The sequence below is a fragment of the Alternaria triticimaculans genome, assembly GCF_023758025.1.
Source record: "Alternaria triticimaculans strain BMP 0046 chromosome Unknown scaffold_1, whole genome shotgun sequence".
Lineage (NCBI taxonomy): Eukaryota > Fungi > Ascomycota > Dothideomycetes > Pleosporales > Pleosporaceae > Alternaria > Alternaria triticimaculans.
In genome coordinates, this window is record NW_026055958.1 from 4,098,891 (window position 1) to 4,126,168 (window position 27,278).

The 27,278-nt window shown below is 52.2% G+C and overlaps 5 protein-coding genes across 5 annotated transcripts; 2 read left to right on the forward strand and 3 right to left on the reverse strand.

Moving 5' to 3' along the window:
- Positions 1-3,282: 3,282 nt before the first annotated feature.
- Positions 3,283-4,530, forward strand: J4E78_001367 (uncharacterized protein; the record flags this gene model as incomplete). Its single annotated transcript, XM_049362026.1, has 4 exons — positions 3,283-3,462; positions 3,512-3,970; positions 4,021-4,259; positions 4,311-4,530. 4 exons carry the CDS (start codon positions 3,283-3,285, stop codon positions 4,528-4,530), a joined length of 1,098 nt encoding a protein of 365 aa, XP_049227309.1.
- Positions 4,531-4,969: 439 nt separating this feature from the next.
- Positions 4,970-5,877, reverse strand: J4E78_001368 (uncharacterized protein; the record flags this gene model as incomplete). Its single annotated transcript, XM_049362027.1, has 3 exons — positions 4,970-5,277; positions 5,396-5,675; positions 5,824-5,877. The coding sequence occupies 3 exons, from the start codon at positions 5,875-5,877 to the stop codon at positions 4,970-4,972; spliced, it is 642 nt and encodes a 213-aa protein (XP_049227310.1).
- A 2,078-nt stretch (positions 5,878-7,955) lies between these two features.
- Positions 7,956-11,543, reverse strand: J4E78_001369 (uncharacterized protein; the record flags this gene model as incomplete). Its single annotated transcript, XM_049362028.1, has 3 exons — positions 7,956-8,038; positions 8,088-11,393; positions 11,453-11,543. The coding sequence occupies 3 exons, from the start codon at positions 11,541-11,543 to the stop codon at positions 7,956-7,958; spliced, it is 3,480 nt and encodes a 1,159-aa protein (XP_049227311.1).
- Positions 11,544-20,354: 8,811 nt separating this feature from the next.
- On the forward strand, positions 20,355-21,844 carry J4E78_001370 (uncharacterized protein; the record flags this gene model as incomplete). Its single annotated transcript, XM_049362029.1, has 4 exons — positions 20,355-20,439; positions 20,501-20,576; positions 20,634-21,448; positions 21,501-21,844. The coding sequence occupies 4 exons, from the start codon at positions 20,355-20,357 to the stop codon at positions 21,842-21,844; spliced, it is 1,320 nt and encodes a 439-aa protein (XP_049227312.1).
- A 1,497-nt stretch (positions 21,845-23,341) lies between these two features.
- Positions 23,342-25,286, reverse strand: J4E78_001371 (uncharacterized protein; the record flags this gene model as incomplete). Its single annotated transcript, XM_049362030.1, has 3 exons — positions 23,342-24,517; positions 24,573-25,097; positions 25,233-25,286. The coding sequence occupies 3 exons, from the start codon at positions 25,284-25,286 to the stop codon at positions 23,342-23,344; spliced, it is 1,755 nt and encodes a 584-aa protein (XP_049227313.1).
- Between the last annotated feature and the right edge of the window lie 1,992 nt (positions 25,287-27,278).

A 27,278-nucleotide genomic window follows, 5' to 3' on the forward strand; every position in this document is an offset into this window, starting at 1 on the left:
CTCACAATGTCAAGGCAATGCAGACTCCTGGGTAACTCCCGTTGCTAGCTAATCATAAAATAGACTGAATATGACAACAGGTGCGCTGTAGACTACATTGGTATCAGAACCAAAGTTTACCAAATCCCAAGGCCATGTATACTTCTAGGTCATCCCTACTGTCTTTTAGAGAAGGAAGGTAGCGGCATACTCATATCAGAAAGCATACACACAGTGCAGGAATGTAAGCTGACTGTTGAGAGACCGGAGGTCTGATCTGCACTGCCAGGAGACCTCTTCCTTTTCAAAATGCAGTACGCGCCATTCCCGGGGTTTGGTATTGTATGTGAACGAGAGCTCGACGTGGATGTCGTTGTGGATGAATAAGGATTTCGTCTTTGGTGAGGTGTTGATAGTCTCCAGTCGGCGTTGTGGCCGCTTGGGTGATACCGGGTCCAGCCGCCGTGGGACAAAAACGGCGTATCGAAAAGTCTTCCAGAGTTTTTACTCCAAGCTTCCATAGATATACAAGCCGACGAGCCAGGGTTGCCAGGGTTGCCATGGCAAGGGTTGGCTGTAAGTATACACCCGGCATCCATCTTTCAATGCCCCTCCCGTTGCCTTTCCCACTTCTTTCCCCGTTGCTTCTCCCGTTTTCTCACCCCCTTGTTTGGAGGTCGGCTCGCTGAATCCATATCCGTATAACACTCCGACAGCTAGAAACGTTATACTGGGTGTGAACAGTAGAGCGAGGATTGAGTATCTGCGGATGTTGGACACGGGCTTCTTGTCCTTGGATGTGTGTCGATACCTAATCTTCCGTGGAGACGGAATAGAAGGGGTGATTCGAGGTATCGGTCTTTGGAAGCGGGGTGGTGGAACCTTTGGTGATGCTACGGTCTTCTTGTAGGGGCCCAAGGACTGGATAGACGATCGGAAGCCGCGAGATAGGGTGAGGCTCCTTCTTGAGAAGGTGGATGGCCTTGTAAGTGTATAGAAGAGTGCCATTCTTGTTGAACTGGTGGCATGACTGGTTTCGAAGCGCAGTGCGCTTGCCGGCGTTAGATATGGAGCCATCTTGCTGAACTGCGTATGCCGGGACCTGTTGTTGAATGTAGCTGTGAATAGTGTTCTCCTTTTTGAGGTGTGAGAAGAGGTTTGTTGTGCGATGGTAAACGCACAAAAATTCTAGGTTTTTCATGAAGAAATAGTACCGCCAAATCCATCCCTTGGTTCACCAGAAGGGCGCATTGGTAGTACCCATCATCGCGTAACCATGGGTAGCTTCGCGAACATCGTCGTATCCGCCAATGATGTCGCTCCTATTGCCAGACGGAGACAACAACTACTTGCTGAAGATCCACTCATGTCTGCGATGTGTTTTCACACCAAGTTGGATAGAGTCAGGCGATTACTGCGGATACCAAGGTACGATGAGGCCCAATTCCCGTAGGGCGTAGCTGCCTATGCGAACGTTGGTTCACAACCACTCCACCAATCTCGCTCACCCTTCTCAAGTCGCAAGGGCACGCGCCCTCAACCCCTTTAACAAGGGATGCTTGCTACATTGAAGATCATGTCCATCCACCCAAATCTACAACCAAGAGATCTGAGGTCGGCTAATAGACACGTTGTGCCGACAAAATTTTCCAAGCACGGACGAGCCAATCGCATCCGAGAACTTCGAGGAGGCACTGGCATGCCGCTTGGACGGCGATGCGCACCTGGCGAAACGGGTCTCTAACGGCGTCGAAGAAGGAGCGAGCCCTAGATCAACTCAAGATCTGGCGAACGGGATGAATGCAATTTCTCAATCTGAAATCGATATGCGCCTGAGTGTAGTTTGTTCTGATTCCTTTAGTCCTGGGTTCACGGCGGTTGCGCTACATCCAAACCTGAGATCGCGCGCCGTTGGAGCGTTACAGGATGTCGAACCATCGCGAAGTGGAGGGAGTAGGAAAAAAGGAACGAGCATCTTAAGAAATTACACAGAAAGTGAGATAAGAGCGAAAGAGAAGGAATGCCGCTATACATGCCCGATCATCTTCGCTCCAGGGTTTGGGTAATGAGGAAGTGTCATCGCGCAACCTTCATTTGTGAATGCTCTGAAGTCGTGTCCAGCATCACTCCTCCTATACTGCTAACCGATGTGTTTGTTATAGCATGGTATGTCGGAAATAGAGAAGGAAAAGGGAGGTGTTCGTCGCGCGCACGATCGAATGACGTCCTCGTTCATGCGCCCGGATATGCTTTACCCGTTTCGAAACAGCGCATCGGCTACTGACCCGGCGCTTCTCAATCTGAAACACTTCCTTCCACCCCCTTCCCTCGCGATTCATCGATTTCTTGTCCAATTCGTGTCCAACTCTGCGAAAAAACCCAACAGCAGAGTCTGCGCGCTGGGGATGCCAGTCGGTACCGGTCGGCATAACTGCGGCTTCCCGGGCCTACCCATTCCGTACCACACGCTCGGCGCAGCTGAGCTGATGTTTGCAATGCATCGATTAATATCGAGCCGTCCCCCAAGGATAATCGCAGTCGTAATTCTCCGCCAGTACACGGACGCAGTGGCGTCTCCAGCACGTGGCCTGTTTCGAACGACGTTGGAACGACTTTGGAACGTTGCGCACACCCAGGAGAAGCAAGCACGGTCGCGGCATTTGCCATGTTTCGCACATCTGTGCGACGTTGTCCCACTGTGTGGCAGCTATCTCAGTAGCCATGACCATCGCTGATCTGAATGTCGTCAAACCACCGCTTAAAGGGCACTGAGCAGCTTCTGCTTGCTTCTCCTAAGCGTACTAAATGACGGAGCCCTTCCGCGTCAGCACAAGCCATGGGAGGCTCGCCTACTAACGTCTATCTCAGTTAGCAAACACGAGCTTCCCCAGGATACATCGGAAGATACAGCTGTTATCGTGCGACGGCGCCCGGGGCTTGCCCACTACCGGCATAGTGGTTCCACCAACCACCCTTCGAGATGGGACTCATTTCAAAACCTCCGAGTCTGGAATGTCAAGCAGATTGTCGCTTGCTGGGCTGTGATCGATGCTAACAACAGGAAATCCCTGGAATCCTTGCACGGGGATGCGCAAATGTCATCTAGACCTCGTGCCGCTTCGCACTTTACGGCGTTTCTTGTTCGTCGTTTCTTCCACCCACCACCCCGGTCATTCAGTGTAGAGTGCCGGAGGCATTCGTTCGTTCGTTTCTTAACTTTGTCGGTCTGCGACTACATCTCACTCTTTACGGTTTCCTTCATTTCGCTTCTATGCCGCATCCCGTTCCGACCGCTGGGAAAACATGATCCGCCGGAACCACGATGATTCGCATCACCACTACGTGGATCCTTCGCTCGAGTTGAACATTGGGCTATGGGCGTTGTTTGCTGGTGCATCACTCTTCCTGGCGCTCCGGATATGGATCAAAGTCACTCGTCGCCACGGTCTCTGGTGGGATGACCACATCCTCCTCGTTGCATGGGTAAGACACCTGTTGGGCTTACAGATAGTCGTAGCTGACGATGTAACAGGTCTTACTTGCTGTCAACAATGCCATCATCACAACCGAGTATGCCACAGGCTATGTGACCGACACATGGGACGATCGAATGCACATACTCATCAACATTACTTCCTGTGGAACACTGATCAACCAATCGCTCACCAAAACTGCCTTCGCCGTCACTTTGCTCAAGCTGACTAAGAACTGGGGTCAATGGATATTATGGTTCATCATTGGCAGCATGAATGCATACATGATTGCCAAAGTCATTCTCCAATGGGCAAAAGTGTGTGGCAAAGAATCCTACGACGTCTGGTACCGCTTGGATTTCTGCCTGGACTCGAAGTTCAGGGACGACTTCAAGGAAGGCGGCAACGTGTACAACATCATTATGGACTTCATCCTCGCAGTCTTCCCCTGGGTCATCACGTGGAACCTCGACATGCGGAAGGTGGAAAAGATCGGGCTTTGTGTTGCCATGAGTCTGGTGCGTCGCTTCAAGTATGCCCCTATAATCCACCACTGACTTTGGAATAGGGAATGTTTGTTGCGATCGTATCTGCAGTACGCACAGGCTGGAAAGACGAGGGCAACGTGAAGGACGAGTGGTACTTCTGGCGCAACGCTCATTCCAACATTTGGTATTCTTCGGAGATCGTCGGCACCATCATCGTTCAGTGTATACCCGTGTTGCGACCTCTTCTCCGGGACATCAAGACTTCCCTTACATCGAAGAAGCTGGCGTCCACCGCGGAAGGAACAAGGCGACGCAGCCGGTACGTCCTCATCTTGTACTGTCGTTGTCGCAAAACGCTAACATCACACAGAGCTCCATCCCTTTTCGGCTTCGGTTTCGGCCCCGGCCCAACCATCGGCACCAAATCCACGCACAAAGCGCACATCTACTCCGATGGACGAACCACCCTCAACGATACGAAAAGCGAGAGCTCTCCCGATTCTTGGGACACGCAGGGTATCTACCAGAAAAGAGAGTTTGAGTTGACTACCATGGAGGTCAAAGCGCAGAAGGGGAACGAGATGGTGTAGATGGATGTAAATACGTTGGCCACCTACGGGCGGGTAATAGCTAGGATAGAGAATGGAGACGCTTCGCTGCGATCTATGTATACGTTTCATGGAGATTCTGAGTGATATGAACGCTACGGTTGGTACGGTCCATATGATGATTAGGTAGCGATATTCGAGGGCTGGCTTGGAAGTTACGATGCAGCGTCGTTGGTCGTCGCTGAGTTGCGCAAGTTCTGCGCTCGATTATCTGGCGCTTTTCGCCTTCTTTCTTGGTACATATTCGAGATGGGATCTGAACTACCTGTATCGTAGTTTGGTAGCTTCAATGAACCAGGAATAGCATTTCGCAATGTTCTGGAAGAATGCATCAACCCTCTCTGGATATCATCTCATTCCTCTCTTCGCCATGTTTCTCCTTCATGCCTATCTTCTCTCCACCCACGCGGAAATCCTACCATCATCTAATACTTCTAACCAGCTCTCTAAGATCGCCACCTTCCACCCACTTCTCTTCCCCTCCACCACCAACACCCAATCCACCACCACCACCTCCACTGACACCCCATCCCTCTCCTACGTCGCCTACTACCCTCGCCGGTTGACCGCCCACCACAGACCCCGACGCAATGACCATGTTCGCTGGTACAACGGTATGTGGTAATATCTTGACGTTTTCCTTAATAATAGCAAAAGGACCGATATTGCAGTGATGCCCGATGTGGACATGAGAAGAAATAGAAATAGCCTGAACAGTCGAGTTTGGTCCTGTTGTCACTCTTAGCATGACGTACACCACACCACACCACACGTCCTCTAATCCATTGTACCCCGACCCATCTTACAACATGACACGTGAAAAGAAAGAAAAATGAACAAAACGTACCAACAAACACATTATCCCCAATCTTCATCGGATAATAATGCACCTGGCCCCTACTAATCCTGCTCGGCGGCTTAATCACGCTTCCCTGGCTGATGACCGTACAGCGCCCTATGCTGATGCTCGTCGGCGTCACGTCCTTACCAGACGAAGAAGGTGCCGAGCGTGTGGGGTGCAGGTCGCCGCGCAGTTGCACGTCGGCCATGATGACAGTGCGCCCGCCGAGCGTAATGTTGGCAGTACCGGTGATCGCGCTGCGGCGGGAGACTTTGTTGCCGGAATCCTGGGGGTGGTGTTAGTGGGGAGGGCCATAGTTCGAGACTGTATTGTGATGAAGTGAGAAAGTGAGGAAGATTGTGATGGGGAGAGGAAGTGAAGTATGTCATGTTTTTCCGGTGTTTTGTCGATGCGGAAAGGGAGGAGAGACATACGGTCTCGATGTATTCGCCCTTAGGAGCGGCCTTACGCGCTGCTGGGCGTGACATTCTGACAACCGATACGCTTCTTATTATCTGCTATCCTTTCTGTGAATCGAGTGTGATGATAAATAGGCTATGTGCTGAAACAGAGACGCGAATGTGGTTGACGTGAAAGAGCGATCTGTAGCGGAAGGTGTACGCGACCCAAGCTCCGAATCTAGCCAATCAACGCGTCGCAGCCAGCTCTTCGCGTGCGCATGGCAGGTAGTCGCGAATGACAGCCCTTACACCTCGATTTTTCTGCCCATGTAGAATTCGTAAACGGAGGATAGCCAGGGCTGCAGATCCAGAGGGCTGAGTTTTCCGTAGAATTCCGTAGCCGACACCTACTCAAGTCTCTTGCACAACAAGTCCATGCTATCCATACATAGAAAGTACCGCGCTCTCACAGTATACACCAAAAACACACTCCATATCCCATGCCAGACTCCAATTCCCATCCACATATTCCTACTACCCCATCCTCACCCAATCGCAACCTCAGCCTCAGCCTCACCCCCATCTCACATCATCGGCCCTACCACCCCCAACACCATCGCTCAACATACTCAAAACGCAACACATCCCAAGACCGGCCTCTCACCCCAATCAACCTGCTCATCCTCTCAATCCAGGAACAGCAACACTCCCCCGATCCCTCCTTCCCCAGCCCACCCTGACCCTGACCCTGCCCACCATCCTTGATTGACCCGGTACCCTGCGCCGTCCCTCCATGTCATGTCCGCGCTATTCCCATCCACACCCAATCCCATGATCACTCCGGAGTTACCTCCGACACCGTACACGTTTTCTTGCGGCTGGCGCACCGGCTGCATCGCCGCCAATGGTGCCGGCCGTGTTCCATGTCATCCGAGCGCATCCGAGGGAAGGATGGAGATTTGCACGCTCGTATGTACACGTGGTTTGTGGTTGCATTTGGGTTAGTGCGTTGGTGCTTCGATCTGCGTACGAGTGGTTTTACGCGTAGGAGCTTGGCGAGGGCGGCGGCGGCGCTGCGTGGTGTGTTTGGGTTAGAGGTGTGAGGCTGTGAGGCTTAGTGTAGCTTGGGCTGGGCGCTGGGGTAGTGTGAGCATCGAGGTGTTGGTCATCGAGATGGCGGATTGGTTGGGGGGTTTGTGTGGTGTAGTATACCGTGGAGATGTGCGCGGGGATGAGGACATGTTCAAGTCACGCAATACATATTTTAGTAGCTAGATTTCATCTCGTTGAAGGGTCCAGATCTTGATCTTGCTCAGATGGCTTTTGGCTATCTTTAGGTACAAAACGGCGTCGCCGCTGCTTGGTTCGAGAACAACGCCGCAGTCGTAAGCCACCCGCTAAGATGGTGACACAGTACAACGAGCGAATCAGAATGCTTGGTGAACCTGAATCTCATTGTAGGGGTTGCACCGGAGAAGGCGGTTGAAGTATCAGCGGCACATCGCGGAGTCACAAGGCATAATGGAGTTTGGGGTGGTAGATTTTTCATTCGTGATGCAGGTATTCCCTAGCTGCGTGATCAAAATTGACTTTTTGACCCATTGTCCCATTTGCGCCGCCCATACCCTATACCCAGGTTGTCGTAAAGGATTGTTCGTAGTATCATCTTACTCTGCGCGTGTTACAGCCACCGCCGGGTCAGACACAATTGCTCACCAGCGATGTGCCTCGATACGTAGCGCCATGTGTACAAATTCCTAATAAAACCCGGAAAATCAAGAAGAGAAGGAACGCCCTGCGTCCTGTCCCTAACGCCTGAAGTGACAAAAACAGGAGTAGTATTGGCAGCGATGTCGTCAAAAGTGAGCAGACGGATGGTGACACCACGTATCTCTGGAACCATCCACACCGGGATAATATGTACCTGGAAGATGCGGTGCTCTAGCTGTCGCTAGGCGACCGAAGCAGTGCGTCTGATCCAGATCAACGAAGCAAGCTGTACAAGAAAGTCCATCAACGCATGAGGGTGTGGTCGTTGTTTGGGAATGTCGTAACCCGATGGAAAATGTGTGTAAAAAAGGGTATCCGAGAGGCACACGCGGTGCAGTGGGCATATCGACAGCCGAAGAAGTCTAGTACTGTACAAGCTCGAAGAAGGCAGATGGTTACTGGATATGAAGCGAGTTTTCTGCTCGTTGACTGATGTGCTGGGCATGCGCCTCGAGTGCACGAGCTTGGACGTGGGTTACTACTGTCATATTAGCAGACGTTGTACAAGTTTGAGCAGGCAGACTCACCAGGCCAGACAGCGGCCTTTGACAGCATGTAAGCCGTCACCATCAGCAACTTGGTTCCGTAACCGCAATGTCCGAGGTTGGAAAGACTACCCAGCATCGGTAGGTTGTTGGACGATATGTCGTAAGCCAGCTTCATATCAGCATGGTGGAGAATATCAGAGATCTTCTGTAGCAGCTTAATGTCTTCCTCTTCAAGGAGTACAACAGCTGGCACGCCCGCAAAATCGATTTCATCTCTACCGAGCACGCCCATATGACGGCCAACACGGTCTTGCACAGTTGCAACCCATTCAGCAAGGACCTGAGCGCAATCGAAAGTGCACAACGCGGATGAGTTGGGAAGCTCCCGGGCCGTGAAGTCAGCGTACGAGGCACCCAGTTTGTCTGCCATGGAAAGGGAGTCAGCAGCGTAGAAAGCGGCCTTTCGGAGATGCCTTTCGCGTTTGGACGATTGAGAGTTGGAGAAACCGTTTGCCGCATTTCCGGGACTGACGTGGTCCTGTGAGCCCATTTGGCCTGGAGAACCTGAGTTGAGATCCATCGATGCAAACCTCTCAGGTGTCCCGTCTGCTTGGCCGACGATGTCAATGCCTCTGGCAAGTTCGTTCGCCATGCCGTCAAAATCGCGCTGCCACAAGAGCTCCTTCGCGCGACCAAGGTTGACGAAGAGCCTGACATAGGCCAAGTCCAGTAATGGGATACAATCGGCGGAAAGAGGACCAAACGGGCTGGGGCGCTCAATACTGTGGTTCGGGTTGGCTCTCCACGCCACTTGCCAGGCCTTGAGAGCGGGCTCTACCTGAGCATGCATGGCCTCTGTCTCCTGGGCCTTCCACAAGCGACCGTTGTGTCTGTTCCGCGTTTCCCAAATGTAAACGTGCATGGCATTGATCAGCACATAGCAACCGAATGTGCTGGGCCTGATGTCGCTCTCAGAGGGTCCGTTCATTGGCTGCCCGCCTGCAAATGCCTGGGGGTAGGAGTTTCGCATCCGTGAGGTGGTATTCCGTGAACTGGCTTCGAGAAGGTATGTCATGGCCGAGATGAAAGACAAACCGCGTTGCTGAGCGATCATTGGTCCGCCCATAGCCACCCACGTCTGAGGGCTGTCAACAGACCAGAGATCCTCTTCGCAGGGTAGGTCTAGATGTATCTCTGAGTTCAGTATGCGTGGAGAATGTGCGTAAGCGGATACAAGCAGACTCGACATGGAGAAGATAGCAAAGTAAGTCCTCTTACGCTCTTCGATCTTCTTCCACTGGATCCACTGAGCATGCTCGTCCACACTATCTGCATGCTGGCCAAACTGCGAGCTCGATTCGTCGGACATGTCCACATTGTCGCCATTAGTATGATTGGGTGGACTGGAAGAAGTCTGCTCTGGAGCGGTTGGCTTATCCAAGCCAGCAGCTTTAGCAAGGCTTACAAGTGCTGCGCAATGGGTGCTCGCAACCTCAGCGGCCTGTCTATCGCCACAGCTGTGACCGAAGATCAGGTTGAGCAACATAGCTTGCACTAACCAGAGTGGTGGTTTGTTGATGTGGTCGTTTGCGGCATTCGACCCGTTGACAGCCGAGAGTCCAGCTTTGCGGCGCTCATCAAGGTAGAATAAAATCAGCTTCTTCGCAGCCTCAAACAATTCTTTTGCGACATTCTGCTCATATTCGTACAGAGCACCTATCGCGGCCATGGCAAGGATGAGACAGCCACCACCACCAACCATGGTATCTTGGCTGTAGTTTCCGGCCGAGCGAAGTTGGTATGTATACGCCGGGGTATCAAAAGAAAGTGTGGGGATGTGCAAGAAAGGTAAGTGCGGGTGGAAGTAGTGGATGTACGCATTGACGTAGCGCTGGATGTCGACAGTGCTAGGGAGTATACCAGCCTGGGCTGAAGGTTTCCCGGTACCATTGGACAGAGGCGAGCTTACTGCGGGTTGCGAGAATCTCCGTTGAGCTCCATGACCGTAGCCCATGGCTTGAGTCAAGTTGAACATCATAGCCTGCCGCGTAGAGTCTGTAATGGTTTCAGTGGAAAATGATGAGACAGAACTGTGCCTTGCGCTGCCGTTGAATGAGGAAGATGATATGCTGCGGGCATCAGAAGCGAAAGTCATGGGCGTCTGAAAGTACTGATTCGGCATACCGGGTATACCAGCTGAAGGGCTCATGGCCACTAAAGGAGGTGGAGTAGACGAGTAGAAATCGTTCTGAACACCCTGATCGCCTAGCTCTTGTGAAGTGTTGTTGTTCATCATAAGCTCAGGGAAGACGGGAGCCATGGCGTCGAGTGTGAAGGCGGTTGGGTTGATGCTGGTGTGCGCGACTAGAGGGTTGTGCCACATGGCTGCTGAGTTTTGCTGGCTTGAGCCGTCCAGCATCATGTCGTTGAAAGCACCCTGACTCGCAGTGCTGATGGCTGATGGCGAGGAGCCGTCAAGAGCCGACTCGTTGGCTCCGGTGAAGACCATGCTGCTGTCGATGCCCATGCCCCAGCCGAAATCGTCTTCCTCGATAGGGTTGTTGCCAGCGAAGGGGTTGGCGAATTGCTTGAAGGGCGATTGTGGAAGTGCGATGCCTGCATTGAAGTGGTGCAGCTGGTTCGGGTTAATCGTAGAGGCCGCTGACGAGCCGAAGAACTTCTCGAGCTCACGGTCATCAGAACCAGCCATGCCTGGGATGGGAGCCGTGCGAAGACCGCCCCCCATACCGAATCCCATATGGGTGTCTAGTCTTGGTAGACCGTGAGACTGGCCATGGTTGCCGGCAGCTGTCGACATGCCCCTGTAGTCGAACTGGCTAATTCCCGATAGGCTCGCATGGTGTGAATGACCTGGGTGGCCTCCCCTTCCGCCCGCTATCGAAGTTCCATGTGTGGCGAGAAAGCTGTTGAGGGCGGTCGGGTCGATGTGACTGATGGTGTTTGCGCGTGGCCTCATGACATTGCCCTTGGCGCCGCCCGCATTGCTTGAGACTGAGTTCTTGCGTACGCGGGCGGCAGGGTTGGGCGGCAGGCCGGTCGTGCTTTCCCTACGTCCATTGCGGGGTCTTGTGTTGGTCGCGCCTTGTTGGTGGAGCTTCTGCTGGTGACGTAGGAGGAGGTCGCGTCGCGCGAAGCATCTCGTACACTGGGGGCACTCAAAGGGCTTCTCTTTTGTGTGGGATCGTTCGTGGCGCTTGAGGTGCTCTAGGCGCGCGAATGAGCGTGTGCAAGTCGCGCATACGTGCGGCCGGGGCTTGTCGTTCTTGGGCGGAGGGAAGGTCTGGACGGTGGGCGAGGTTGCGGGCTTGGCTGTAGATGCGGAAGCTGCGATTAGCGATCTTTGTCAGCTATCATGGTGTTGTGCGGCAGTCGCTCCTACTTACAGTTGCTGGCGCTGCCTGAACCGTTGGAGTCGTCGCCCGGCGAGGTCGCGGGGCCTGGCAGGCTCGTGCTTTCCACTTTCGCCATGATCATGTATCGGATTGGCAAAACACCAATCACGTCCACAATCGAGTCGAAAATACACTTGCCTCAAGGTGACTGGAAGCGGACTACTGATGGTACTGCAATGAGAGCTGTCTTGGATCGAGCTCGTTGCAGCTCGCGGGGCAGCAAGCTCTCGGAGTAAACAAAGAATCTACTGAATCAGAGGCTGCCAACACACACAAATGTCAGCGAATGATGAGGTACGACCAGCTGGAGCAGACGAAAGTACCTTGTGTAGGCCTCTAAGGTGGAAAGAGCGTCTAAGAGCTTGTTTACGCAGCGTCTCGTGGCCGCAGCTCGTAGCAGTGGGATATCAAGATGGAATTGGATCTTGGGATGACAATGCTAATGTACAGCAAAAGCCAATTGATAGCTGCAGGGGACCTTGGTCGAAGTGGTCGGAGGTAGGCAAGCTGGGTACCTGGCAAGGGCTCGCAACAAGAGCAAGCCTACGCTGAGGGAAGAAAGGTACCAGGAAAACGGACGTGTGATGTAGTTGGATCGGTCCGTACATAGGTCGGCGTGCGTACGTGTCTACCGCTGGTCCCGGAGAGCGTGAAGCCAGTGCGGGAGGCCTGTGGTCAGCAGTAGCAGAGGCAGTGGCAGATGGTGGAGCTGGTTGAGCACGAGGGTCCAGCCTTGATGTAAGCGTCTGTACCAGCGGTGCTTGCTGGAGGCGCCGGCGGCTTTTGGCTGGTACGGCCCAAAAGGCTAGATTACAGCGCAGACACAACCTTCGGTCCCGGGCAGAGCAATTGGGCGACGACACAACGATTGGTCGGAGGTGCAGAGGGCAGGCCGAGTCTGGGGAATCGGGCACGGGCCAAGGTTCGCGGGACGATAGCTATTACAACGAGCAGCGAGAGTCAGGAAGCACGCAGAGCAAGTCGCACGCGGTCGAGCTGTGGCGAGGGAGCTGGAGGTGTCGAGATCAGGCACAGCGACGGCGACGGCGGCCTCGTCGAATTGTAAGCAGATCCCCAGACTTCACGGCTCGTAAAGCTTTGGAGCTAGGCGGCGAGTGTGTCATGCAACTGGCCAGCGCCCCAGGTTCTTCGACGGGCCTGCAAGCACCAGGGCTTCTCCCAAGTGGAGCCCCCAGCAAACGGCCATTCTGGCACAGGGGTCCTGTCCGGAGTACTTCCGTTGCGATGCCCTCGCCTCTACCTGCGCGTCTGAAGAGGCAGCGATGGGCGTCTGCGATCAGCAGCGCTGCTTTCAAGACTACTCGCGGCTTGGCTGCAGCAACTGCGCCAGGGGCCCACAGCTATGGCCTCGGCTCCCTGTAGCAATCGTCCTCGCTGCAGTACTGTACACTGCACACCACCCACCTCCGTTATTAGTGGAATCGGCCTCGAAGAGCAAGCCGCAGCATCTATAACATGCTCCCGACGAGGGCGGCTTCATTTCGCCTGGCGGAGATAGATTGTGGAGCTCCAATGGCCTGCCGGTTGCATATTAATTGGCGAGAGAGCTACTCGTCCCTGAGGATACCCAGAGTACCGCACGGGTCTAGAGGCACGACCATGCTCGGGCTTCCGAGAGCGAGTTTCAGCAGCCTGTCACCGATACTGGCGAACGATGCTGGGAGCTGCAAGATGCGCGCACAACAATGGGCCTCGCATACACGGCCCATGCAGCTGCGGCCGTCAAGCGCCTAACTATAGGAACGGGCAACTACTGACAGCACGCTATGCCGCCAGCGCTCCACTCAGCACCGCCGGGCGACTTCAATTGCTTTTACACAGGCGGATAGCTGCTTGCGCTGACATCGGTGAGGGCTGCAACACCTGCAAACTTCCCCAGGAAATCCAAGGTCGAGCCTGCAGAGCTTGGACGGCGGCAGCAAAGGCGGCTAGCCTGCTTCGAGATCTGGGGTAAAGCATGGACTGCCCAGAGACCCATGCCACATAGCGCCGCATGACCACGGCCTGCAAAGTTCCCATCGCCGTCGTCCTAGCCCTTGTCGCTGCTGCTCGACCCGCCCACCTATCACCGCCTCGCAGCGTTGATCCCGTCGTCTTTGGCCGTCTGTTGAGTACATACGCTTGCTGCGAGAACCGGTACTGCAACGTCGCGAACCACAGTTGCCCCGTCGTAGCAGCGGATGTGGAAAGAGCCGATGGCAGCGACGACAAAAAATCTCTCACGCCCTGTTTCATTCCGCAGGCCGCGGTGGGTATGCTACTGCACCTGACCTTCGGCAGCCCAGGACCCTGACGTTCTCGGTCTGTCGCGTCGCCCTCCTACGCGTACTGGAGCATCCACCGCGCATGACGGCATCGTCAGGCTACTGTCGTCTTTTCGGCCTCCCGCTACGCTCGCTTCGGCTTAAGCAACATGCTGCTTCGCCAGTCGGGTCTGCATTGCCAAATTCAAACTTCGGCTATGACCATGCTGCTATCTCGCAGTCGAAGTATTGCAAGAGACCCTAGCCAGTGACGTTGCGCTTTGTGGCAATGAAGATCGGCTGCTGGTGCACGACCACAGTAAGCTCGTGGCAGATCTACAATCGAACGGCCACATGGTGGAGCCACGGAGCAATCCTTCAGCGACACCAAAGCCATCTACGTCAATCGAAGCACTGTAGAAGATGTACCGAACGAGCAGGAGCAGCTTTCGACTTCCTACTGCTGATCGTGGCTGTAAATGTTCGCTGAGCCACTTAAGATCGTCTATGCAAATGCAGTTGTCAACGCACATACCACTCGATCTGCATCCCGGTCCTTGTCTATACTTTCTGACATCTCACGAGATTGCTCGCCAAAACGCAAGTATCGATGATCGATAAATTCCCCGGTGAAATAATTTGCATGGCTCTCCCGTCACTTCTGCCGACAAGCCCAGGTGGCTTGGCCATGGAATGAAACTTTAGGATTTGTACAATCCGTCGCGATTGGTGCGAGGAGAGCAAATAACCACTGCGCCATAGCTTGTGTAGGTACCAGATGTGCCATGTTCGCATCTGCCAATGCACGTCTTACCACCGAGCAGCATTCTCGCGGCCGCGTAACGACGACACGTTGGACTGCTCGTGCAGCATGACGTGCTTCCTTTGTGCAACCATCGGGACGAGTCTACAGCACAGTCGCGAACACGATGCCGACCGACCATGCAGATATCTAATGACGAGCGTCTGCTTCTTCCCGTTCGCTTGAAGCCCGCTCGAACCGATGACGCACGCCTAACCCGATAAGGTTATCCCGGCGCACTCCCCGGACAATGGCCCCTCGTACTTCATCTCGACGACTGCGAACCGCCAGCAGTGTTGCGCCCTGCAGCTCCACCTATCACACACCTGCATAAGGCACGTATGAGCCGTTTTCCGTTGCCATCCGCACTGGGAGCTGTTCGGAGTAACAGGTGCGAAAGCTGAGTCTGGAAGCATCACAAACACAAGCCCACAACAGATCAGCGTGCACGCAACGCAAAAGCATGGTGTTCCACTCAATCGCACGCAAGGTAACGGCACTACGTATTTTGCCTTAGGCGCACTGCCTCTCTTGTTCTAGTTCGCTTAACGCAGTCGAAAGATCACCCCATATTACTGCAGTCGTTTGAGCCTCGACGTTGAGCGCCCAAATACAACGCAGCATTGCTGACGCCCAGCAGTCTACCCACTGTATAGCACCAGGAGAAGCTAGACCAGGTGGGGCTTGACACACGATTTGAAGCGACGCTAGGATTCTAGTCTGCAGCTCACGTGCATGCTTGGTACGTACCTCGCCGCATCCTAGGATGCACTGCCGCTTCGCCACCTAGAGCTCTGTACCTGTGACCCTAAGCGCGAGCGACTACTTGACGCTCAACCCTTTCGATTGAGTTGTCAAAGAGTCAGACCCGACGTCATGCGCACAGCGACACGATCCTGCAGGAGCTGCGGTACTTTGCACCGTAGTCGATTATCACCTACCGCTTGGCTTTCATCGCCATCTCCCGATAGGTCGGACTAGACGTCTTCCGCGGTAGCCGATACAACCTCTTAAGTCCGCGAGTTGTTGTTCCTGTGACACCTCCGATTATGGTAAGCTTTCGGTCTTTCACTCACCCGGCTCCGCGACATCTTCAACATGATGTGTTGAGGCCGTGGGAGTACACTATTACGATTATGAGGCGTTTGTCCACACTCGAGCGCAAGGGTGGCTGTTCTTTCGAATGCAATCCTGCTGCAGCATGCAGATGAAGCCAAGCTCAGCGGTTCGTCGCAAGCTATCCCAGGTAAATGCGACTCGAGATCTAGGGTCTATCCTAGATGTCATTCCCGACCCTGTGGCTTGACACGTCCTCTTACCTGTTGAGTTCGTCTTTTGGCTTTATTCTCCCATTAAGTTGCGTAAGCACCGTTTAACTTTACGCATCCTTTCGGCTATTTGCGGTCGCCTCATCTTCTTCCAGAAACAAGTTCAGCCTCACGTGAATGAGGATTCCTTCACGGCGATGCCTATTTTCTCATCCCGCATCCCAACATCCCACGCCGCCGGGAAAAACCCTTTGCCTCCGCGCCCCAGAGTTCTCCACACAAGATCCACCCATCTATACCAGGAAAAGAAGCCCACTGCTCAACAGCGGCAGATGAACAGGCTACTAGCCATCCGCGAACCTACTAAGTGGATCGATCACGGTGGCTATGTAACGTCACGGCGTCCAGCTCCGCGCCTCCTATTGCGAACGGGAATTCGTTACGACGCGGATACTTACTCCGAGGTATTTTTGCTACAACCTATACTTGCATCGTGTGGCAAGTCAAGAAAGGACTCTTCACGGCAACAGGCAATCCGGTTACGGGATACCGTTCGCAGCTCCTGCATGCTGTTGTATGACCTGCATAATGTTACGCAGCCTGCTGACGCAACACCAAGTCCTTTTTTGCGCAGCCCTTTTCCAGTTTCACACGACCGTCATCTGGCATGCATGCGAGAATGTGTATACCGATGTTCGGGCGAGAGATAGGGTTTCGATCTGGGGTGTGAAGGCTAGGCCTGATTGATCGCTGTCGGGGCGGCAGGTGATGGTATGACGGCATGGCGCTGGGTGCGGAACTGGCCGCTCGCATCACGTACCGAGTTGCTCTCCCACCTTGCGATCTGGAGGGCTTGCGAAGATCTTCGGGACTTTATTCCGTTTCTTTGGGGACTAGTGATGTGGAGGTGGTGTGAGCGGGAAGTAAAGAAGATCACAGTGAGCTTAGATGACGCCGCATCACGAACAACGAGTGATGAATGCACCCTCATACACACCCCAGCATTAGTGTAGACACAGTCGTTTCGTTCCGACCTGGGTTCCTTTCTTCCACTTCTGCTTCTTCGTCTGACTTCTTCTCATACTACTTCACCGTAGTCAAACCAGACTTCTACAGTCGCGTTTATAACCATCAATCGGAGCGCAACAAGTATGCGCGAGTTCGTCACCATTCTCATTTTCAGTGTACTCCCTACCGAAATGTCCGCATGCAGTCTACATCTCGTTCTTGTCCTGTACGAAACACAACCGTCCGCCAAAACGATGGCTTGGCAGCTTAGAGTTCGCATATAAATTGATCGTTTCTACTCCTCTCTCTCTTGCTACTACAATTCATTTCTACGTTCCTCAAAAACAAACATGATTGAAGTAGATTTCATGGCTATCGGCGCGGTCTTGGGTTTTATAATAAAACTAACCTTTGGTTTCATTCGGTTGTCGCACCACCGCACTCTCAGCTTCTTGAAAACACGATCCCTACAGTGTTCAAAATTGTATGAACCTCAATCCATGTCTTCGCGTCTTTCCTCTGCTCCTCAAAACTTGAGAGGTCGGAATTTATGCGCTGCTGGCGAGCGCGAAAGCACTAGTGCATACACTCATGTGGACGACATCCATTCCGATTGTCCTTTATAGAATGATCTCAAAGTTCCTGTACAACTAAAAACCATAAGCGTCCCCTGTATGAGAAGCATCGGAAGTCTTCGCGTCTCTCGATGTCTCATGCCCCCTCTTCGCTTTACAACTCAGAACCAAAAACGCATTGAGCTTTTCCAAAAACAAGAAACCGGCTTCCCATGTGTGGTCTGTTCTGAGGCAGACCCACTACCAAAACCGCCATGTCGATTCCTCGATGGAAAGATCGTTTCCCAAATTTACATTCCCCGCGAGCCATGTGGCTCCTGCGAGTAACTGCGGCGATGCGAATGGCCAAAGAAAAGGACAACACTGATGCCTGATGTTGCGCAGGCGCAGGAAAACAAAACACATCTTCGCAACATGGGCTTGCTATGAATACCACAACAAGCTCCTCATGCTTCTCCCTTCCTCTTTCTCAAATCGTCTGGCTTGCGACTTCCAAAAAATGGATATTTGCCAAGATATGGTGCAGGAAATTCGAAAATACGCAGACATACTGAGAGTATCTTCCCGAGAACGCTATCAAACGACGACCCTCCACATGACATGTCTGCAGTCTGCGGTGGCTTTGAAAAACACCAAAAAGCTTATATCGACGATTTCATGACTGGAGAAGTGGTTCAAAAACGCACTCAAGATTCACTATGTGGTCGTTCTGCCTTTCTGAGATCACGAGGCGCTAAAAGTACCACGACATCCCCCTATGTCTGCGGAGAACGGCACCTCTGAGATGGCGTATATAAACCTTTTCATGGCGCTCCTTCTCTGCTATTCCTTGCATAGAGTTCCCCAAAATCTACATCCAAAAACAACCTAGGACAGCTTATGTTCTTGGGTTCTTCTTCCTTCTAAAATACCTTTTCTCTCTCGTGATGGTTCTGCGAAAAGTCGACGAGGATATCGCGATGCTCTCGGCGTAAATGCTGCCTACAGAAATACTGTACAATCTATCTTATGTTGCGCCAAATCTATGGCCTGCTGCTACATGGAAGCTAGCCATTTCGCCGCTCCGCACAGTGACAGCAATTGAGCTGTTTCCTACCTATATCGCATCAAAGGTCTACGCTTTCCGATACATGTGTGGGAAGGCTGCATGCGGATTTGATGCTATGCTCGTTAGTCCGGGTATATAATGCTCTTCCTCGCGGACTTCTTTCCCCTTTACTTCCTCTCAACCTTCGACACACTTATAGCGTTTCTTATCAAAACACCCAAACAGAAGTTGTATGTGTGTGTGTGTGTGTGTGTGTGTGTGAAATAGACAGCGTCCTTCACTCCAATAAAGTAGCTGTCTTACAGCTACACAAAACAGATATTCCACCGGAGTGTTTCTGCTCTGGTTTTACTCTCAAAACTACACGGTCGAACACCTGCCGAGTTTGTCCTCTTCTGGCCAATCACGATCAAAAGAATAAACCGTCGAGCCGTTGGCGAGCTTCGTCGCTGAGATACGGAGTTTCCATTTGAGTAACCAAATTGAGCGATGATCTCTGAATGACCGTAGGCTGGGCTGGAGCATATAAATACCTCCCTGCTGCTCGCTCTTCTTCCTTCCTCAACACACCAGGTCTTACCTAGGTAGCTTTATCAAAAACTTGAACTGGTCAAAGTTATGTTTCTGAAGTCCCAGAACCAAGAAATTATGTCTCTGGCTGTCCCCTCTTTCTGCTCTCTCAACCGAGCCTATTCAAAACCATCAAATGAATGCCGCATGGGAAGACAAGAGACAACAATTTCCTAACACACCACAAGACACATGGTGCCACCGGATGTCTTTCCGTCCTTCCACCTATAAATCTACCAGCCTTCCCGCGTCTTCTCTTGTCCTACTACAATCTGTTTGGCCAGCACTTCAAAAAGAGTTAAACGTCGTCTACATGTCTCCGGGCAAAGAGCACATAAACTTAACGTGGATCTTGGTTATTTCTTCCCCCTGAATTTACCCGCACCTTCAAACACTCAGACACGAAAGATAAGGACATACATCTCTGAACAACGACCAGCAGCCCCTATGAGAGACCTTCTTCTCTTCCTCTCAAACATTTGTAAAAAAAATATGACTACCTTTATGGACAGGCGGTACAAACGACAACTTTGGTATCTTCAAAATCCGAGGTCTATCGGCGATGCGAGCGAGAGGCGCGCGGCCTTCGTAGCAATTTCGGGCTACTCTCTAATGCTTCTTTACCTGATTACGCTTCTTTAGTTCCCAATCATCAGGACACGGCTGTCGCAGGATACAAATGTGATAAACAAAATTTAGTTGTCGCACCTTGGCTGTCAAGAACAAGAATCAAGAAGCTTTTCGCAGGCAGAAGTCGCGTCTCTGTTGTACCGGAAGCTACCAGTCGAGCATCAGACATGCACCCAATCTAGTCTAGCTCCTACTCGGGCTCGGTCGCCCGTCGCCGATTGTCTTTTCTCCACGTCGGTCAGCCCGCCCGATGCACCCCGCAAACCACTCCGCATCGTGAGCCGTCCACAATGACCAGACCCTTGCTCGGTAGATTTTGCAAATTCATTGCAATTTACTACTGACTCGTTGAAAAAGCTTTCGGTGATCGTCACCGACGCTTGTGCGTGTTGACATGCTACGGAAGTTACGATCGGGCCGAGAACCACGCGCCATAAAGAACAAATACTTCGCATGTTATCGTAAACGAGCGTCTCACTCCTTCTTACCATCCTGAAGTCTCTGTCATGCTGTACTTTGCTTACACACAGCTCACGTTTGCCGCGTTATTAGCGGCAGCACTTTCTAGTCCTGTGGACCATGACAGTTGTACTTCGTTACGACACGGTGTGGACTACGTTGTCAGCTCCAGTCGTGTAAACATTGGCGGAATTGCAGAAATATCAGCTGTGGCTGCTCAAAATATCACCGAGACAAACACAGCTTCCTTTTGCCGTGTTGTTGGACTCATGCCATATGGTCCAAATAACACACTAAATTTTGAAGTCTGGCTACCCGAAAACGAAAATTACAATGGGCGCTATTTGTCTGTCGGTACGTATTGAATCAGTCAGATCAGCGTTTGTGCCTCGTGGTTGCTGACATCGTCATGAAGGCAATGGCGGACTTGCCGGCGTGATAGATTACCAGGCAATGGCGACGAATCTCAACTCTGGCTTCGCTGTTGGAGGGTTTGTTTTTTGCCCCCTCTGTATCTTGCCATGTTGAGCTAACTTATAGGCCTCAAGGTGTGACTCTGGACATTTGGTTTCCGAGAACGGCGTTTCCGAGCCAGGAAGCTATGTTCCATTCCTTCACTCATATGCCCAGACCGCAGCGTGGATCCGGGATTCGATCGCCATGTTCACTGTACCAGCAAAAGCCATCACAGCGACGTTCTTCCGAAACCCGCCACGGAAATCTTACTTCTCAGGCTGTTCTACAGGCGGTGCTCAAGGGTATGCACTGGCCCAGTACCATCCCGATATCTTCGATGGTATTGTTGCAGGAAGTGCCGGCAACTGGTACTCGCACCTCATCCTTTCATTTCTTTGGAACGGCCTTCACGCACAGAAGCCTGGTGCATTTATAGCCCAGGACGTACTCACGTTTGCAAGGGATGCAGCACTGGAGAAGTGTGATGACATCGATGGCGTGAAAGACGGAGTGATCGACGATCCAAGCAAGTGCGACTTCGAAATTACATCACTACTGTGCCGGTCCGGGCAGGCTCAAGTTGAGAACAACAGAACGACATGTCTGAATGAGACGCAGCTTGCCACTTTTGAGGCGTTCTACTCTGGACCTGGGGCCGACATATACCCCGGGTTTGCAAAGGGATCGGAATCCGAATGGCTTCTGCTGGAAGAAACCCTCTACACCGCGTATGCAGTACCTATATTGCAGAACCTTGTCTTCAAGAACTTGAGCTATGATTACACAACTTTCGACTTCCAGAACGACGTCAAGATTGTGGACAAGGTTGCAGGTCCTTTAATCACTGCAACATCCCCAAGACTCGATGCATTCCGAGCTCGAGGTGGAAAGCTCGTCGCATCACAAGGTTTGTCGTCCACCAGATTCACGCAAGCACGAAATCAGACTGACGCGGATAGGCTGGGCTGACCCTTTTAACGCGCCTACTTGGCCTATCGATCAGCACAACGAAGCGAAAGCCATCTACGGCGAGGCACAACTTAACGATTTCTGGCGCTTGTTCATGGTCCCGGGTGGTGGTCACTGCGGCTCCGCTGCTAGTTATCCTCCGGTTCCTGGAAAGTACCACTCCCTCGAAGCTCTCATTCCATGGGTAGAGGATGGCGTAGCTCCTGAGTACGTTCTGGCTACGGAGCCTTCAGATGGAAGTAACAGGACAAGGAGGCTTTGCCCGTACCCACAGCATGCAGTGCTGGAAGGTCAAAACGCTGATCAATACGAAGCCTATGCTTGCATTGATTAGCGGAGCAGCCATGATCAAATAAAGGGGCATCGATGTGTTGATCAACGACCTTGTATATAGGAATAGTTGAGGCGCATCACTGTACTCGCGAATACATTTTGGAGATGGGAATCTTCCTCTCAATCGCTACACCAAAAATGCCGAACCTCTTTGTGATGTTCCTGGGAAAACAAAACCCCAAGAAGTCGTACATGTGGAAGTTTTGTCCTGTCTCCAAATTACTCTACCCTCCAGAGATAAGAGAAAGCTTGTGCAGATTGGCAATATGTCCTCGCCCACCAAGACACATCAGAGCTAGGTTATATCTTCCCGCTGTACGGTTGCGCTCACATATATAAATCGCCTCGGCTTCCTCCTACTTCGATTCTAGACATCACTCCTTCTTATCACTTCACCAAAACGAGATATGTGCGTATTGATGTTTGCGAAAAAAAAAAAAGGAATTCTACGAGCGCTATGTATCTCCTCCTGCTTCCAAGATACACCTACATGTCTTCCATGGAGATGGAGAAACAGACGCGTTAGCTCACCTGTCAAAATAATGCAGTCCGAAAAGATAGAAAGATTCATGACATGCTCTGGTTGAGAAATCTGTGTCTCTCTACTTGGACATATCAGCAGCGTCATCAGTATGGCGCTCGCTTGGCGGCTGCTGAGTATATAAACCTCTCCGACCCGCACTCTTTCTTCCCACTTCATTAACACATCTACACGCTTATTCTCTAAAATCAGATCAAGGAATTGGCATGTCTCCGAAAACTGTGGCATGAGTCACATCTACCGTCTTCCAACCGTCCCTCTTTCTAACAAACAAAATTCGCAACCTACGAAGTCATGAGTGCGGAGAAGAGTTGTCAAAAAGCCATTTTAGGGCTTATCATGGATACTAAAGTCAGTCTGGAATGATTTCATGTGAGAAAAGAGGACTGACATTCTTTCAAAACGGCAATCGACTTCCACATGGTCGACGAAACCTAAAAAAGTATGTTTGAAAAGGCATGTCTTCCGTTCCGGCGCGTACTGTGGAACCAAAAAGTGACAAAGAAAAATCAATGAAGAGTGAGCAGTGTCGCAAAATTCCAGGAGAGCTGTTCATGATTCTGTCAGAGAGAGCGAAGCCCCATACGCAAGTTCCGTTTCGGGGTTCTGAACACGTATATAAAGCCTTGTCCATCCGAGTCTTGAATACAACACCTCCTTCATCATTGATCGAAAAAGAAGTTCCCATCGGTGATGTGCCCAAAAAGACCGCTATCGCCACCATAGTGAGGGCGGTCTGTAGGGGAGTGGCTGGATGAACAAAATCGACAACGACGAATACCATGTGCTGTCTTTCGGTGCTGCGGAGTCTTAAATTAATGCACGTCTTGTCCCTGGTACATCACTTCAAAAGCACCGTTCATGGTGGTCATGTTGTTCATGTCTGCATTTCTCCTAAAGCCGACCGAAGTCTCGATCACACATAGTCTCCGTAACCATATATCTGTAATCTGGTGCTTATATCTCAAAGACACCACCCATCCCCACCCTGACGTCCACAAAGTCTGGTCGCCACCCCTTATACTGCACAAGCCCTCTCTTAACCTCCCTAACCCTCTCAAGTCTCTTCTTGCCCTCCTCTTCCTGCGCCTGCCTAAACGCATCCTCATCAATTTCGAACTCGTCCAAACTACCCAGGCTCTCTTGTCTCGGCTTCGGCTTGCTCGCTGCGTCGCTTCGTCGATGCGCGGGGTTCTGACCGGTGAAGGCTGAGATGCCAGACTGGATGACGTCTTGGAAGGACGAGTGTGTGCGGTTGGGGAGGGCTTGTCGGGATGGCGCGCCGGAGAGGTCGACGTCGTCGAAGCTGTTGGAGCTGTTGTAGGGGTGTGAGGCGTCCGCTTGGTCGTCGATGGGAGGTTGCATGTCGCGGCGGCGGTCGCGCCATACACCGCGGCGGAGTTCGAAGTTCTCCTCCTCAAGCTCGCGCACTTTGGCGAGGAGACGGTCGCGCTCTTCATCTAGGAGCTCTTGAACACTCGAGTCTTCGATAGAGCCGAGATCTGCCTTGCGACGCCGCTGCTCTGCCTCTCGAAGGCGCGCGTTCTCGTTGCTGAGGCCTGTTATGCGGGTTCGTAGCTCGGTGGCTTCGCGCTCGATCTTCTTGTGCTCTTGCAGACGCGTTTGGTTTCGTGAATCGTTGTCGCGGTGTAATTGTGTGAGGGTTTCGATCTTCTTCTCCAGTAGTTCTGCGCGCGAAACTGAGTCCGAAGCCTTGCGGTTCGCCGTGCCCAGCTCAGCCTCTAATTGTGCAATGCGTGTCTGCGCAGAGTCGCGATCCGAGCCATCCTTCTCTGCCTGGTCACCAGCCTTGTCCAGACTCGCCTTGAGATCCTGTAACTCAGTCTTCGTTGAGCTTGCTTCTTGTTCTGCCCTTTGTACTGCCGACTCCAAGCCCGTAATCTTCGACTGAAGCTCGTTGTTCTTGTTGGTTTGCTCTGACAGCTGTCTATTGACGTTCGATATCTCTAGCTCGAGTGACTCGATAGTCGCGGACTTTGAAGCGACTTGCGCATTCAGATCGTCGATGGATGCGCTTTGGCTGGGCGATGCGGTCGACGTACGGCGTATGGACTTGTTGCTCTGCGTTTGCGCCTGCGCAAGTTGTCTCTTGAGCGATTCGACTTCGGCCTTCTGTGCTGGATGTCAGTGACCTGTGCCCTATTCCTCTGTTCTCATATAGACATACCAGCTTATCAGCCTCCTTGCCTTTCTCTACCGCGAGTGCAACATCGCCTCTGCCTTCTCGCAGCTCCTCCAATTCTTCCTCACCCTTCTTCCATCTGGTCTGGTTCTCTTCAACTTCGCTTGCCAGTCGCTTGTTCTCTTTCTCGAGCTCCTCAATCTTCTGCGCTTGTTCCCGGTAAACCTCGCTTGCAACCCCTCCTCCAGGCGACAGAGGCCCACCAGCGGCTCCAGACCGGTAGAAAGATTCAGAGCGCTGTCGCGAATCAACAGCGACTGAAGGCTTGCGGCCGTGCGACGGCTTGGGTACGGCTAGCTCTGAGGGCTCGTCATCGTCCTCTGCTGGCGGCTCTGGCACGCTTGTGGCTTCTACGGGTTCTGGCGCGACCTGTTCGGGCTTCTCTTCGGGAGAAGTTGCTTCGGTCGGCGTTTCAGTCGAGGCTTCGGCTTCGGCGGGTTCCTCAGTCTTGTCTCCCTTCTTCTTTCCTCCACCTGCCTTCTTCGCCTTTTGCTTCTTCAATTGTTCGTACTATGCGTATTTGTCAGTTTCGTTCTAGCTGTGATGAGCCTTTTCAAACTTCAGCTACAGAAGACACTATTTCCGATTGCATCTGAGCAATGGCAGCCTTCAGGAAGTAATGAGACATGTAGAGGGAGGACGTACGCGTTTCTTCGCCGCTGCGATCTTCTCCGCCTTCTCCTTCTCTTCGTCTGCCATGTTTCTTCGCGACCGTGTTGACGGGGTTGAGGGTCTGGAGGTCGCTGTGGAGCTGTTGAGCTGTTGCGGGGAGCTCCAGTCGTCACTGCTCGGTGATGCCAACTTGCCCGCACCGCGAAAGCGCGCTAACACGAATCGAGACTAACTGCATTTCACGATGCTCGAGCCTGATGCGCATTCGAGGAAGGAACTTCACGATTGAGAGTCTTCTAATGTTTGATACCTCCCATGGACCTTGAGAAGTGTAGAACATTCACGCATCACCCAAGTCTGTTTTGACAGCGCTGACTGTAGTACTTCGGACCTACAAGGTATGTGTATCCCTCCAACATACCTGGAAACCGCTCTACATTGGGAGGCAGCCGTAAGATATGTTCTACCTCAACTGTACAATCTGATTTACATCAGGATTCATGGCAGCCCGTCCCACTTCATCTCCATGCTGCTCTAATCTTTCTCCTCGAGGTCATCAACCCCACATCAAAGCAAACCAAAGACACGTCCCGCCATCTCCCCTAGCAACGACCCCAAACACCATCGCCAACACAGCACAGCCTCAGCACCACCCTCGCTTCGCCATCCATCCCGCACCCCAGATTCTGAAACACCTCGCTTGACTCGTACCTGCATCGCGTCACTCACCTTGACTCACTAATCACCACCTGACACTCCCGAGGTCCATCTACAAATTAAATGATCACCGCCGCCCCTGCATATCCTGCCAACCCCACATGCACAACCTCCAACACAGATAAATGAAAGCACGGGAGCGAGACAGGAACAGGAAAAACGGTCGGTCCCCGGCCGTTCTAATTGATGAACGGCAGTCCTTCATACAACAGTGCGCAAACCTCGGCGCGGAGGTTTCAGCATGATGGGGGGCGGCTTTCGTAACGACGGTCGCATGTCCCTTCCCGCACTACTCTATGTCACTTTACACTTTACCGTTTAGACGGCGTGGTCTGACTAAGTCCCTGCCGTGCATGTGCGCCGTGGCGGCTCGCTCGGGGCAAGTGAGATGAAATCTTGGTTCTTGTCCCGCTGTCACGCGGGCGATGTGGTAGATTGTGAGGCCAGTGCGCGATAACGGCTTTGCATGAGCTGGTGGCCAGTTCGCGCTGGTTGTCCTGATAACGGATAGTGATGTGGACAGGCATGTTGGCGTCAGAGACATATTGCAGCGGCTCAAGGTAAGCGATGGATGAAGAAGCGAGATTTGCGTTGTCACGAACAAGCGGGAGACTCACTGCTGCAGTGATTTCGGGAGTCACGAGAGAACACAAGGCCATGTAGTTGATTCATAGTTTGATTGTTTTTCAAGATTGCAGCCATTCATCCAGCTCAACCCACTATCTATCCTTTCAAAAGTTCATGGTACAGATTGCCCAACGAGATTTGTGCTGCCATGTTCAAAATACATGTGTCCCGCCATCCTCAGCTTACTACAGCATACCGTGATGTATGTACTGCTTCATAATAAATGACTGTCAAGAAAAGGAAGTAAAGAAAGAGTCCTGTCGTGAAATGTCTGCCAAAGGGCAGATTCGACCGTCTCTGAGAGAGCGTGTGGATGGTATAAGCAAATATATACCTCCAATAGAGTGTGGAGCAAGGAAATTGTATGTGCGGTCGGTGTATGGCTACCGCCGCAGTGAAAACCAGTCAAAGTATGCCAGGTGAGGTCCCATGCAATGATGCAAACCACAGAAATCCTAGAAACTCGTCCTCCTAGTACTCATAAGGAAAGAGATGCTGTTCAATGAGAGTAAGAAAAAGTCCGGTTCGTGTATGCATCGCAGGTTGGTAATGCGCCATTAAATATTCATCGCTTGTAAACTCCGTGGTCATGCGAGAGGAAAGAGGTGATGTATGTGCTCATGGAAGCACAGCCATAATGTCATATGATGTGGAAACAGCTACTAGAAAGCAAACTGCAAATCGTCGGTTGAGGCAAGAGCCAAAGATGTACAAGTCGTGACAATGATGAACACT